At 38.2% G+C, this 15,338-nt stretch overlaps 1 protein-coding gene across 1 annotated transcript; it reads left to right on the top strand.

Moving 5' to 3' along the window:
- The first annotated feature begins 972 nt into the window (after positions 1-972).
- On the top strand, positions 973-14,006 carry OTOR (otoraplin). Its single transcript, XM_075203937.1, has 4 exons — positions 973-1,170; positions 1,761-1,903; positions 5,172-5,282; positions 11,779-14,006. Exons 1-4 carry the CDS (start codon positions 1,047-1,049, stop codon positions 11,800-11,802), a joined length of 402 nt encoding a protein of 133 aa, XP_075060038.1. The 5' UTR covers positions 973-1,046; the 3' UTR covers positions 11,803-14,006.
- Positions 14,007-15,338: the final 1,332 nt, after the last annotated feature.

Below are 15,338 nucleotides of genomic sequence, written 5' to 3'. Positions count from 1 at the left end.
GGACTGCTGTGTGTTTGAGTCATTGCTCTGTCGCTTATCATCCAGCCAGGTCGCTGCAGTATTTGTTCGAAAGTGTATCAAAATAATAATGTGACTTGTGAGGTGGTCAAAATGGACTGCAAATGACTTGAAATTAGTGTTATTAAGGTTAATAATAATGTAGGATCAAAAAAGAGCAAAATTATGTGATTTTAGCATATTTTTGCTATTTTTCTAAAAAAATACAGATCCAAAACCAAAACACACGAGGGCCGTTTTGCCAAAATCAAAACCAAAACACAAAGATAATCCAGATCATCATCATCATCACCATTTATTTATATAGTGCCAGCAGCGCTGTACAGAGAACTCATTCACACCAATCCCTGCCCCATTGGACCTTACAGTCTAAATTCCCTAATATACAGAGAGAGAGAGAGGGAGAGACTAGGGTCAGTTTTGATAGCAGCCAAATAACCTACTAGTATGTTTTTGGAGTGTGGGAGGAAACCGGAGACCTCGGAGGACACCCACGCAAACACGGGGAGAACCTACAAACTCCACACAGATAAGACCATGGTCGGGAATTGAACTCATGACCCCAGTGCTGTGAGGCAAAAGTGCTAACCACTCAACCACCATGCTGCCCATAGATCCAAAACCAAAACCACTTCACAGGGGTCAGTGAGCACCTCTAGTCTATGTATGTCTAGGTTGTTAAATATGTAATATAATAAATAATGCACCTCTCAAAATTATTTATTAAAAGAAACAGACTATACATGGTACGTTACAATTGTTAGAATGGTAAATGCTCAATGTGCATGAAGTTGTTTTTCAAAGTAAGTGAAGCTTCTTTCATAAACAACTGTACAGGAGCCTTCTTGTATTCACATGCCCATGTGAGTGATTGGAATGTTTTACAAGTCATTCCCTATTGGCTGTCTGTATTTTTCCAGATGTTCAGCTTCTGCATAAATGTGCTGCATATGATTAAACGTGTAGAGGAACTCAGTATTTTGTACTAAGACATTGACTGAGGTTCTTGGGAGGAAGCATTGGGCGAAATGTCTCCGGTTGTTTATTTTGTGGTTATATTCTTGTTCTTTGGATTTATGCACCAAGAGGCTAATGGGGCTTACATGCAGAAGTTGGCAAAGACGAAACTTTGTGCTGACGATGAATGCGTTTGTAAGTTTGCCAGGGATATAAATTTAAATGCATTTTTTGGAATTATGTTACTGTGGCTAATGTTTTCTTCCTCTTAGATCCGCATTCTCTTGGTTAAAAATTACCTTGCTTTATTACCTTGTTTTTTTTTAACTTTACTAATACTGGATCTCTGTAATACTACTGTTTTTTAACCCCAAATTCTTTGTTCTCTTTTCTTTACACATTTTTATGAGTATCTTACACATTTCTTTACACATAAAGATTTACAACTTCTTTAATGACCTCTAACGTCAACCTGTTTGTTACGGTGATTAACTTGTGGTGTGTGTGGCTTTGTATAGTCTTCTTTATGCACTTGTCTATGTAGGTGTAATTTGGGCACAAGCAAAACTGCATGTGAGAACATACAATTATTTACCTTTGCTTTCACTGTATGTACTATAGATATTGCTAGCTTACTTATGCTCTTGTTTCTACTGCTGACATCTTTTTTTCACATATACTGCTACAGTGCCAAGCTTGGAATACTAATTATTTAAAGCAAAACAAACTTTTTGGCTTGTTTTTGATAAAATTCTCTGAATATTCTTTGTTTTTGTCTCCTTCAGATGCTATATCACTTGGTAAAGCTGTAGATGATTATAATGCTCCTGACTGCAGATTTATTAACATCAAGAGAGACGATCTGGTCTATGTTTATACTAAACTACTTAAGGAAGATGATGATGCAGGAGAATTCTGGTTTGGAAGTGTAAGATTACACTTGACGATTACTTGCAAAGACTGTGTACTGAAATGTCTTGGGTTGTCGATTTTTCACTTGAAGCATGTAATTTAAACATGATCATACCAACATAATTATTTTTGCAATGTACTAAGAGTTGCACATACATAGTGATTTGTCGATCACTTTTATTGGATTAAAGGACTAATATGATAAGCAATTATGTAAGATCTATGCAATAGGAAAAGATATTTGGAAAGTGGTGAACTTACTCTCTAGAGCAGAGGTAGGCTCAGGAGAGGGATGGCTGAGGGGATGCAGGGGAATTGCCCCCTTGACCGCTCTTGTCCTTAGGGATGATTGCTGACAATCAGATAAGGGTGAGGAATTGGTACATTCAATGGATATTATTGTGGTATTGTTTACTGGGTATCCATAGCCTTTATAGGCAGCCACACTGCAGCTTTCCCCAAAAGACTTCAGAAAAGAATTACAAAAATCATGGTTTTGAGGAAAACATGGTTGCTCTTCACACAGATGGAGCAGCTTTTGATGCACTGTGGCATAACGCTTAAGGTACGTGGTATTCTTAAAGAGATTGATCAACAGCAACATTTTTACATATGGGAAGTTGGTGCCCTTGGCCACCTATAGATTCTGCACCAGGTGATCATGAAACATTTCAGAGTATTTGTAGACCACTAATCCATGTTCTGCCTATTGATTATACAGTAACATAGTTTTTTCTGCCTATATACTTACATTAAAATTTTGTTTGGTCTGGAGACACCAAAGACTGCACCAGATAAGAGCAGCAGCATCCTCTGGTCTTGAGTGGTCAATTTAATATGATTGCACACATAGCATGCTCAATGTAGAAGAAATTATAGGCTGCTCCATCGGTAGGTGTTTACCTCTGCATTCCTTACCATATTAGACTGATAATGTAAATGGGGCTGATTAATCGCAGAACTAGTAGATCCTTTCTTTACGAGTTCCATGGAGCAAACATTTTTAACCCTCCCCTTAATAGGTAGCCTGTGGCTTTCAAGTTGTTGTTGAAATAACACTTTCCGTACTTTGCCCTGCTCTGGTATTTCAATGAAAAACCTCTGGTTGTCTAAGCCTGGTCTGGAGAATAGGAAGGAACCTCTCACAATATGGTGCTCTATCCATCTTTAGGGCATCATTTTGCACCATGACCTACTCCCAAGCATCCATTTTGTATACTGACCCAATATTAATTCACAAGTTCCTCAAAGTGGCAGATTCAATTCCCTAAATATCCACGTGAATTGCCTCCGGAACAGCTGTGATAAACCTTTTACAGATTTTTTTTTTTTACTGAAGTAGCGCTGATTTCTGCTCGCACCCCATTACCGTAATGGCGGTAAAAATGTACGTTCTTAGGAACATCGTGGATAATTGAATCTGCCCCAAAGAGTCCGATGCACTAACTGGATTTGTGGTACAAGTATTGATATGCCCTGTAAGATAGTAGCTTCCACTTTGTGTAGGTGACAGATGATCTAAAAAAATATATCTGTAGATTGGAAAATCTTTCCACTCACAATCAATCAGTAAATCCTTATCTCCATATATCCCATACCATCATGGGATACCCATACCATACCATTAAGATTTATCAGCTTATTGATACTCACAATTCTGAGTAAAATGTAAAGATAATGTAATCCTGGAATATACAGTATATTGATCCAACTTTATTTTTTCTTCAATATTCATGTTTTCATACCATGATATAGGACACTTGATCTATGTGAAATTTTCAGCTAGCTGAGTACTAGATATTGACATCTGGGGGTAAATGTATCAATCTGCGGGTTCTTCATCACCCGCGTGTTCAAAGTTAACCCTTTACAATGCAGCACCGCTTGAAATTTAATCGCGGAAGAGGCTGAACACACGGGTGTTGAAGAACCCGCAGATTGATACATTTACCCCCTGGTCAGTTTATGGAAATGTCACATATGTATCTATCTTGATTTTGCGAAGAGATATTTAAAATCAACCAACTTCATTTTAGTTGTGCGCAACCTTTTGAAAAGATTCCACAGAGTACTTTGTATAGTTTAAAGGTGCCCTCCGTTTTTTTAACTGCTTTAATGTATTGTGTTATACGTGCCCTATAACAGAATACATTTTGTTATCTTTTTTTTTTGCTATGACTTAATGTCATCAAGTTCTTCAATTTTAAAATAAACAACTGTTAATTTTTTAAATAATCATTTCTGCCTGATGATATAAATGCATGTCTAAAAATGCAGACAGAAGACAGAAAGACAGAAATAAAAAAAAATGCGTATAGTAAAAGTTTTAGGATGGAGCGTACTAGACAACAAATTAAAATAATCTGAAGTTGGATAGACTCTTTAATTAAAGTACACTTAAAATAATTGGGAAAAATAAGACTGTATAGTATATAAAATAAATAATTGGATTGATGATAATAAAAATAGAAGCTCACTGTGAAGCAATGAACTTTATACCTGTGACAATAAACATAGATGAGCTGAGATATTGTCGGCCGAAATGCAATGTTATGCGTTTCATGAGACCAGGCAATAGTAGCAAAACTGCTCCAGCTTATTAAACTATAGATTCTGACAAAGAATACTGGGTACTGTAGTTCTGCCACAGCTGCAGTGCCATAGGTTGACTGTACAGATTGGTTTAGCCATCGTTAACTTGGCCACAATTCACTATATGCTAATCATCTGATATAATATTCCATAGCACTTTTGAAATTGTATTTGCCCTCAGAACCCTTTCTTTGTTTATATCTAAATTACCATAATCAGAACATTCCTGAAGTAGCCTGCAACAATTAATCATTCCTTGAGCATTTAAAGTACGTGATCAAAGCTTGTATCAGAGGCTTAAACTGTCATTAATCTAAATATGTCTCTTCAAATCAGTTAATTATACATTTACAAAGGTAGGATCTTGCAGGTCTTCACCAGCTAATGGTGATATCTAGCTGTTTTGAAGGTTCATTAATGATTTTTCATACTGTATAAAACATGTAGGTTAAAGAAGCTTTCGACTAATGATGTTGACATTAGAAATATAAATTACCACTTATTATTTCCACATGTGGTCCGTCTAGTAGGCTAGATGAGCAATTTGTAAGATTTATTTTACTGTTCATCCGTAAGAACAATGACAAATATGATTGGTGAGTAGATGTGACAGCTGTTTTGTTCCATACCAGTGTGAACTTATGTAAACTAGAGATAGGCTGACCTTGTCTAATTCTCCTTCTCACTGACAGGTTTATAGTGACCAGTACAGGGATCAAACAGGAGTTGTTGGTTATTTTCCTAGCAGTCTCATCACAGAGCTGAATGTCTACCAGGACACACTTCAGGATTTTCCCACAACAGTAAGTCAGCAAGCTACTGAACCAATAACAAAAATTTACCTGAATTATATCTCTTCTTTTGACTGTATTCTGTATTCTTCTGGTGACAATACTAAACCTGTATTTTTATATTCCAGCTGATGTTGATCTTAGAATATATGCCAATTATGATCTTCTTTAGATGTTACATTACATGTTATATACAGGGGAGGTCCTTAAGCAGGTTTTGGAGGATGGCCAGTTATTCTCTCAGAAGACAGTTCTGCTGCTGGTTATATGTTCAAGTTAAGCTCATATGTAAATACTTCTTAATCGCATCTCATTGTGTTTACAATGCACTCCAATGAGATGACTATAAGTTTTTAACTGCCTCAGAGACACTGAGTTGGGCCCAGAAAAGTAAAATAAAACACACTGCAATGCAACGCAAGTCAAACACATATAAAAATGCAAATACCATCCAGTGCTCCCACTGGTTATTAAACACCTTTGGTACCTGAGACCAGAGAAGCTAAATCCTGTAGGATTGTTCAAACTGGCGCAGCTACAAGGGGCCTACAAGTGCACAGAGCATTGGACTTTCCTAGCCTGGCACTGGCCAAAAGGAGGGTCCTCCCTATCAGCTTTTTTTCGGGTTTACAGCGCCTGTATTGTGAGCCATAAGCGAGGCTCGTTCCCCATCCCAGGATCCCCAGAGACTCAACAGGGAAGTATCAGAGCGGGAACTGTTCAATATTATTCCTCTTCTCTAAGCTTTAACCAACCCCAACCCCAATTAAGTGTGACCAAAGATTAACAGGAGCACCAATTTCTTTCAACACCTCCAGATAAGCGCTAACTCTAACCTGTTCAAGGATAGGTACACCAGAATGGACTGCCAGGCCATTGGCCAACCAGGAAACAGGCGCACCACACACCAAGGAGCAATCAACCGGCCTACATAGGGATATCAAACCTCCAAACCCAGCCACCATACCCAGGAGATGCACAACACCTATAACACTCCCATATTACACATGGAGCCGAACAGCCTGTCTGCAAGAACATTCACCTTATAATTAGTGAAGCTACTATGATAGAATATGATAGGGAGACTGCAAAAATTTGACTGAGCTCTGGTCTAAACCATCTACTATAAAAGATACTTTCCTTGACTAAGGGGAATGCAGTTAATCTTCTATGTAGCCATGGTCGGAGCAAGATGAACTGGCCGAACACTAATACAAATACAAAAGTCTACTGAGGATTCTACGGTAATAAAAAAAAAAAAAATCCCACTTATACATTCCTTACCATATTAGACTGATAATGTAAATGGGGCTGATTAACCGCAGAACTAGTAGATCCTTTCTTTACGAGTTCCATGGAGCAAACATTTTTAACCCTCCCCTTAATAGGTAGCCTGTGGCTTTCAAGTTGTTGTTGAAATAACACTTTCCGTACTTTGCCCTGCTCTGGTATTTCAATGAAAAACCTCTGGTTGTCTAAGCCTGGTCTGGAGAATAGGAAGGAACCTCTCACAATATTGTGCTCCGTCCATCTTTAGGGCATAATTTTGCACCATGACCTACTCCCAAGCATCCATTTTGTATACTGACCCAATATTAATTAATTCACAAGTTCCTCAAAGTGGCAGATTCAATTCCCTAAATATCCACGTGAATTGCCTCCGGAACAGCTGTGATAAACCTTTTACAGATTTTTTTTTTTTACTGAAGTAGCGCTGATTTCTGCTCGCACCCCATTATCAAACCTCCAAACCCAGCCACCATACCCAGGAGATGCACAACACCTATAACACTCCCATATTACACATGGAGCCGAACAGCCTGTCTGCAAGAACATTCACCTTATAATTAGTGAAGCTACTATGATAGAATATGATAGGGAGACTGCAAAATTTGACTGAGCTCTGGCCTAAACCATCTACTATAAAAGACACTGTCCTTGACTAAGGGGAATGCAGTTAATCTTCTATGTAGCCATGGTCGGAACAAGATGAACTGGCCGAACACTAATACAAATACAAAAGTCTACTGAGGATTTTACGGTAATAAAAAAAAATAATCCCACTTATACAAGTAGAAAACTACAGGAGCAACTTCATAAGGCCTCAGCAACTGTTAAAGAAGCCTGCTCCAAAAAGCCTAGAATGAAGATAATGACCAAGCTTTCTTGACCTTGAGACTTACCAGTGGCGTGACCCTTTACATACTGAATATATCTCTACTGCATACTCTATCTGAGAAATCTATAGCAAAAATATAGTCCTAAAACACACGCAACATTCTTTCTTGACCACAATACTTAACAGTGGAGTGCATCCTTTCATATAATGTTGAGCTTCAAGGTCTGACGTGTATGACTTATAGATGCATCAGCTCAACAGTAGCAACTATAGATTTGTATGTACAAATAAAAAGGCATGTTTTTCAAGCCAGGCGACCTTACATCATGCAGATTTCAAGTACTATTTATCCTGTCAGAACCATATTGACATTTTAGGGGTCTGTAGATGAAGGCGCCTTAAGTGCTCATAACTATATTCCTAATGGGAAAAGTAATCATTAACGACTGTAAGTTATAGCGTTATATGTGTGGCTATATGCCGATGCCAGGCATAGTAATAAATAAAATGGGTGATGGTACAGGCAGGCATAATAGCTATAAATCAGTAGAGCTCATGAATAAGTAGGAAGGATGGATGAATGGATAAAATATCTCTGCTTGTGGGCGGTCAGAGACACGCATCAATTATGCCTAATTATACATCTATCCCTGGACACCATCAAACCATCGATTGGCAGCAGATCTTTTTATTTTAATAATATTAATATATTCTTAACATCAAAAATCAGTCAACAGCTAATATAATTGTTTATTTGATGTTTTAAAAGGTCATTTAAACAATGCATTCCAACAAAATTGTATTTGTTTCTGCATTCTGAACTGTAGCTGCAAATCACCCAGCAGATTGAATACTAGCAAAATGAACAGTTGTTTATGAAGATATTTGTTACTGCAGACGTGGAAACGAGGCAACATTTGGCAGCATTACTTACGCCTCTCACTTCTAGACAGATGGATCATTGAATGCACATATAATAACGTTTCATGTTTTCCTCCACACTTCCCAAATGAATTTTTATCTTTACTGTAGAACTGGTTATACAAACACCAGAACTGTATGAGATGCATGTGTACATATATTTACTTATCTATATGTTCTGTGCTTCCCCTTTTACAATCCAAAATACATTATATTTTTATGCATTATTCAGCTGATCATTTAATACATTTAAATGCATCTAGAATTTTGTTATACAGAAAATCATTTTATAATCTAAAAAGGAAAGAATTGCATTAGGCATCTCTAAATAAAGGTACTTTAAATAGTATTTGCTGTTACTTCTAGATATTATCATACATAGTTGGCCTGGCCCAGCCTTTGCTACACAGTTGATACAGAGCAGTTAAATGTTGGAAATGTAGACATCATAGTGGGATCTCATAGTTTATTAGTGTCCATTTAGTATTATCTAATGTGTTAAGACTATAACATTCATAACCTCTGTTCGTTGACCATTTTCTAGTGCTAATCCTACCTCTGCTTGTTCTTGCCATCTGCCTGCCCTTGTTGTTTACCTTCTGTCGCCCCTGTTTACCTATTGTTGCCCCTGTACGGGCGTGCCCTCTGCCTATCACTGCCAGTGCTTGCCTTCTGAAATACAACACTGTCAACTGCTATTTGTTATCACTGTGATTGTTGTCACACCGATCATTGGGCTTAGAACTGCACCTGTCCGTTCCTACCTGTAAGCCCAACGTTAGCGGTCACGGTCATGACTGCAGTGAGTGTGTGTTTCTGAAGACTTTTGTAAGAGAGAAATATAACTTTATTCCAATTATTGTACCAAGCTGTCAACATCAAAAGCACAATGACATTGTGAAATGAAATTTTTGGTGTGGCTCTGACAGAAGTGACATCTCTAAACTACTAAGTGCTGGCACATGGTCAGTAACTAGGAAAACTGGAAATGACCCAACTCTCTCCCATGATTATTTGCAAAGATACTTTTAGGCTATTAGTCCAAATCAAGAAATTAACTCTAAAATTCAACTGAGTTCTACCAAGTACAGGGAAATTGAATATATGTATTTTGCACAAGGTTTGATGCACCTATAGAGGTCAGAAAGCAAGGTAAACATTCTAGATTTAGTATCTTTTTTTCCCTTGAAGGTATAATGTTATGTTATGTTATGTAATGGAGAGAGCCAGAACAAGTGTGTGCAAAAAACCAAGGTGCATTTTTGTACGTTTGGGACTACGTTTTCTATGGGACATTAATGAACTTTTGTGTCGATGTGTCAGAGTCATGGAGAATGGGTGACAATTTGGGGCCTGGGAATAAAAAAAACCTCATAGATGCCTCCTTGTTAACCAGTTAATTACCTTACTAATTAATGCATAGCCAATCAATGCCCAGATTCTAAGTCCTTATTCATGTAAATCTTGATTAAAGCCCTTCGGTTTTTCTTCCCAGCTCTGATAATTTTTCTATCACCAGTTGTTTTCCTCAGCTGACATAGTAACGGCCAATTGCTAAATCCACCAACACATTTTTCAGGATATTCCAAACCGTCACTTGCTGTGCCCGTTTTCTGTGCCATAGTTCTGCCTGAACTCTGCTTCCTTCAGATCTCTTGTTTTTCTTTCATAAACAGTTCTCTAGTCTTCAGGTTGGTTTAGGCCCAGTGACTCCAAGACATACACCAAAGGTAACAGCCTAATTCAACAAAGCATATTTGCAACTCTTGCTTGACCAATAAGAAACTGGCAATCAGCTGTGTCAGTTCTCAAAAGGGCCAATCATAAAAGGTGTTAACCAGAAAAGAAAGGTGAGTTTCTGTAATCCCGCCTTATGACTTCACTGTGCTCATATTTATGCAGGGCTGGATTAAGGGAATGGAGGCCCCTGGGCTAAGGGGGCTTCCATTCACCATGAGGCCCCCCCTGTGAGACACCCACCGCCCCCCCCAAGCGCTTACCTCCTTCTCCTGTCACTGTAGTCTTTCCTCGGTGCGCTGTAAGCGCCTTGCTGAGGAGATCTAGTGAGGTGAGACTCATAGTCTCACTCTCACAAGATCTTCTCAGTAAGGAGATTACTGAGCGCCGGGGAAGGACTACAGTGACAGGCTCAGCAGCATTGATCGGGCCAGGGGCGCCCCCGCACCTATCAGTAATGCTGCTGAGCACTTTTAAGGGCCCCCTGGATGCCCGAGGCCCCTGGGCTGTAGCCCAGTTAGACCTCGGGGTTAATCCAGCCCTGTATTTATGGAAAGCACAGTATGTGCAACTACATCTACAAAGTGCATAAACATATAAATGCTGTCTGAGATAGAAAAGGGATTATTTTGCAAGATCTATCAGTGGGGGCCTACCATGCAATCTGAGTGACTGAATGATGTACTGTTTACTCGTGTTCCTTTCACACACTACCTGTTATGGTTCTGTTCAAAACCAATTCCTTGATTACAGCCATGGAGCCAGACACATGAAATAAACGTTTAAACTGTTTATTGCAGTAAAGGTATATTCCAGGGAAGGCAAATAAACAGTAGATAGTTCAAGCTGAATGAAACAACGGATTTCCAGATCTTGGCAAACAGATAAATGATAAAGAAATGCAGCAAAATAACCTTAACTGAAACCAGGAACAGAGACACATGCAGGTAATCCAGGAACAGAGCCACATGAACAGGCTAGAAGCTTCAATGACCAGCAAAGGGTTTCAGGAAAAGACAGGCATATATAGGCCACAGACAGGTGTGGATAATTAACTAGCAGTGCTAGTTAACCCCTGATAGAGGAACGGCCGGACAGCAGCTCCTCTGGAGAATCACAGATACTGCAGGGTAATGTGCACACAGGGTAACAAGGCAAATTATAACAGAGGGTAAAATGCACACAAAGAAACAAGGCAGTTTATAACACTACCCTCATTAAAGTGACTTTGCCAAGTACTGTTATCATTATCATCCTTTATTCATAAAGTGACAATATATTACACAGTGTTTTACAGGGAAAGTTTATTCATACCAGTCCCTGCTCCAGCCAAGTTCACAGAATAAATTCCGTACCACACAAACAACATGCTGGGTTAATTTACATCAGAAGCCAACTAACCTACCGTTATGTTTTTGGTCTATGGTTGGAAACTGAAGCACTTGAAGGATCCCATCTAACTAAACACAGATGTTGACTTGGCTGTAAAGCAGCCCATGTTGTTTTATTACTAGTTACCCTAGCATACCCTCACTGGCATTGAATAGATATTGGGTACAGACCATGCAGCACAGATAAAAATAAAGACTGCTTATTCTAATTGAAACAATTTCTAAAGGCAGAAATATCTTCTAGTGATAGTGGATTCTTTCCTGTTACAGCTATATACTGACGTTTTTTAAGGTACTTTTGGTGTTAAATGCAAATATCTTCTTTTTATCTCTGCTACAGGCTATCGATTTCTACTGTGATTAAAAAATAATGGATACAAAGTGAAGATGAGCGTCCATATTCTGAAATCGCTACAGTTACGTTTCTAAATAATATTGCATGCATTAACTAGAAAACTATTAAACTTTTCTTCAAGGTTCCCTTTGGTTCAAATATTACTATATATTGACCAATAAAAGTGCATTTTGTGCGTAGATTCCGATGGAGCGAGTTTAATTCAATCAAATATCTTGATACAGTGCTAATTGCACAGCATGTAAGTACACTCAGGTGCTATGCACATGCATTGTATGTATGGCAGGGGTGTCACAAGGAGTAATGCCGACTGAAGCTTGCGTATTCTCCAGTATAAAGGTGGAGGGGGCATCATCATGTACAACATGTGGATGATGAGGACATCATGTACTGGCTGTATAGCCAGTGAGCAGGCGTCATGTCGAACTGGAGGGTCTCTGGATGAACAGCCATAATAACCAACCTTAGTAATAAACTTTAGTAACATATCTTTCCATGGAAAATGCTGCTTTCTTGCCGCACATGACAGCTTCAGAGTGTATAACTTATTGTGTTCACACCTTATGGGGAAACAAGGTTGCTAAATCTTCTGAATAAAACATTTTTATGACTAACAAAACTATAGTGAGACACCTACCAGTTTAGTCAGAGGCGGCTATGTTGCAGATTATAGGAGGGTACACCAGAACTATTATTATACTCATGTCTTTCTTACTGTCTTTCCTGATCTCAACTTTATGTTTTCTTCCTAGATTTATGTCATCTTAGCTGGCTCTTAGTCCCCTGCTTGCATTTCTTATGTTCCAATCTCCAGCGCTCCTCTTTCTCTCCTACTTACATTGTCTTTATCTGCTATCAGCATCCTTGTATGCTTTTATACAGTTCTCCTCATTCAACAATGCTCAATACTGCTCAGCCTGATCTCAGTTCCAGAAAGATGTTGGTTATTACCTGAGCTGGGGCGTAGCATGTTCTGTCCTGGTTGAAGGTTTCCACTGTTTGTCCTGACAGGTAGGAAGGAGAGAAATGAGAGTAGAAGGGGAGGGAGAAGCTGAGTACTGGTTACACAGATCAGAGTTACAACTACGCACCATAGCGTTCTAATTAAGAAGCACTCATTGAGCATTACTACCTGTCTGAGATGTCATAATGTCTCACACTGTGAGAGTGACTGTATGTGCAGCCATGAAAAGCATATGGTCTTTGTTCCTTCTGCTCCGCCCATGCAATGACCCAGGTGGACAGAACAGTGTGGCATAACGTTGCACATGTTCTCCGTGTTGTTACTCACCTCACTATTTGTTTTAATTAAACACTCTCCATATCCACATCTGGATGCCTTCAGAATAATTGGTAAATATGTTATAATATGTGAACGCAGGAGTAGGTAATGCAATAAAAGACTTAATCACTTTATATAAAATAAGTGTTTGGTGGCACTGTGCTACATTTTTCTCCTATTTTTGGCTTGGAAGCAGAACTAGGTAACTTGGAGTGTGCTGGGTACAAATACCTGCTGTATCCACTCCCTCTATCCATGTGCATACTGTTGATACCAGGACCTAAAATGGTCTTGAACTTAAAATATAGATGTAACAGTGATTGTCTATTAAAATTATTAGTGGAAATACTGGATGGATACAAAAGTCTATAGGAAAATAAATATTTTCTTTGTCCAAAACCACTCCCGGGGGTAAATGTATCAAACTGTGAGTTTCCGGTGGATTTGAAAAGTAGAGATGTTGCCTATAGCAACCAATCAGATTCTAGTTATCATTTATTTAGTACATTCTACAAAATGACATCTAGAATCTGGTTGCTATAGGCAACATCTCCACTTTTCAACCCCACCGGAAACTCACAGCTTCATAAATTTACCCCTGAGTGTCTATTTTTTGTAAATTGATATGAATTTCGAGTATTAAACGTATATGTGCTACATATAATTTCATTTTGGCATAATAGAGGGCCTCTAAAGTAAGATATAATGCTGAGCTCTTACCTCCTTTTGATATTAATATTACCTCTTCATTTCATGTATAAGTTGATTTAACTTGGATTTAAATTACCAACTAATTTTCTGTGTTCTGCCGCCAAGTTTTATATCTTTAATTTCATCCATCACTAAAACTATATTTCTTGCATAATTTTATCTATAGTGTTGTATTTTTCTACATATATATGCAATATATTCAGTGTGTTGTTAAACTGTATGTATTTTTACCTGATTTATGTTTAATTTTTCAGACTGCATGCTGGGAATAAATAAATATTTTAAAAATTTATTTTTTGTTTTAATTATTAAATTTGTTTATGTATTTAGAATTCCACAGTACAAGAAGAATTACAACACACAATGAATGAGACGTAGATATTGAATTTAGTAATTCTTTTAATTTAACTACTAATCACAGACCATTGGTATAGAAAGGAAAAAGGACCAGCTGTATAGATCTCTGATTCCCCTGATATATCACTATCTGCAGATAGAGCAGCCTTTATTGCGCCATGTGAGTCTCATTGCCAATGAGACCCACTGACATTGGTTTATTAATGTTGGCATTGTGATTGTTGACAATGTAAATGTCGAGTATTGATAGAGGTAGATATAGGTGTAGCAATGGTTCTCATACTGCCTTCATTGTAACACTATCACATTCCATTCACTTACATTCCCATTACATTTTTCATACTTTGACTTCTAAATGTCTACTTCGACCACTGGGTGTAGGTTATATATATAGTTAGTGTGTGTGTGTGTGTGTGGAAAAAACTATTTTCTCAGAAAGGGCTCATCCAATTGACCTGAAATTTGGTATACTGACATTATTTGACAAAAAAATTATAATAGTGAAGTCAGTTAACTTCCATCATCCTCCCTTCCCTCCTTGGGAGGGGTAGTAAAGGCTAAATTTACGAGTTGAGGGCTCAAACTCTTGACCGTGTGGGTATTTATTTACCAGAGCCTGTGTTTGGTCATGGACAATTGTATGTTGCATTTTCACGAGTACGGAGAAGCAGTGATGTGAAAGTGCAGGTTATGAATACTGCCCTTCAAGGAAGACTGATTGAGCACAGCGATAAGGTGTTTAGCAGAAACGTTGTGTATTGAGAGGTTTTAGAACAGTAAGACGATGGAGATTAAGGATGTGGCGATGAAGATGAAGGATAAGGTGATGGAGAAGAATGATGAGGTGGTGACATGTGGACAAAACCACGTTAAAAAAGGGCGCTTACGTCGGGAAGTAACGCTCTTCCCCTGAGGAGGCCTGGCCTAGCCCCAAATGCATGACAAGAACCTTTTTAACACCTTAAGTAGCTTGACTTAACTAGAATGCATGAGTATCATGCACGGGTTAACTTGTATATTTATATATATCAATGCAAAACCTGTGGCCTTAGTGTTTTATAAGCTTGAAATATGTTCCTGTTTAGCTAGGGATTAAATAGAGGAATTTTGTGATTTTTATCATATTGAGAATGTTTTATCTTGCCATCTGTTTGTAAACTGTACCTATCAACTATGCAGTATACAATAATATGTG

The sequence above is a fragment of the Mixophyes fleayi genome, chromosome 3 (genome assembly GCF_038048845.1).
Source record: "Mixophyes fleayi isolate aMixFle1 chromosome 3, aMixFle1.hap1, whole genome shotgun sequence".
NCBI classification, from domain to species: Eukaryota; Metazoa; Chordata; class Amphibia; order Anura; family Limnodynastidae; genus Mixophyes; species Mixophyes fleayi.
Note: the sequence above shows the minus strand (reverse complement) of the source record. Positions and strands in the feature narration are given on the sequence as shown.

Coding starts and splice junctions, on each gene's coding strand:
- OTOR (XM_075203937.1), top strand. CDS start 1,047: ATGTCTCCGGTTGTTTATTTTGTGGTTATATTCTTGTTCTTTGGATTT. Junction 1,904..5,171: donor GAGAATTCTGGTTTGGAAGT/GTAAGATTACAC, acceptor TCTCACTGACAG/GTTTATAGTGACCAGTACAG. Junction 5,283..11,778: donor TTCAGGATTTTCCCACAACA/GTAAGTCAGCAA, acceptor TCTCTGCTACAG/GCTATCGATTTCTACTGTGA.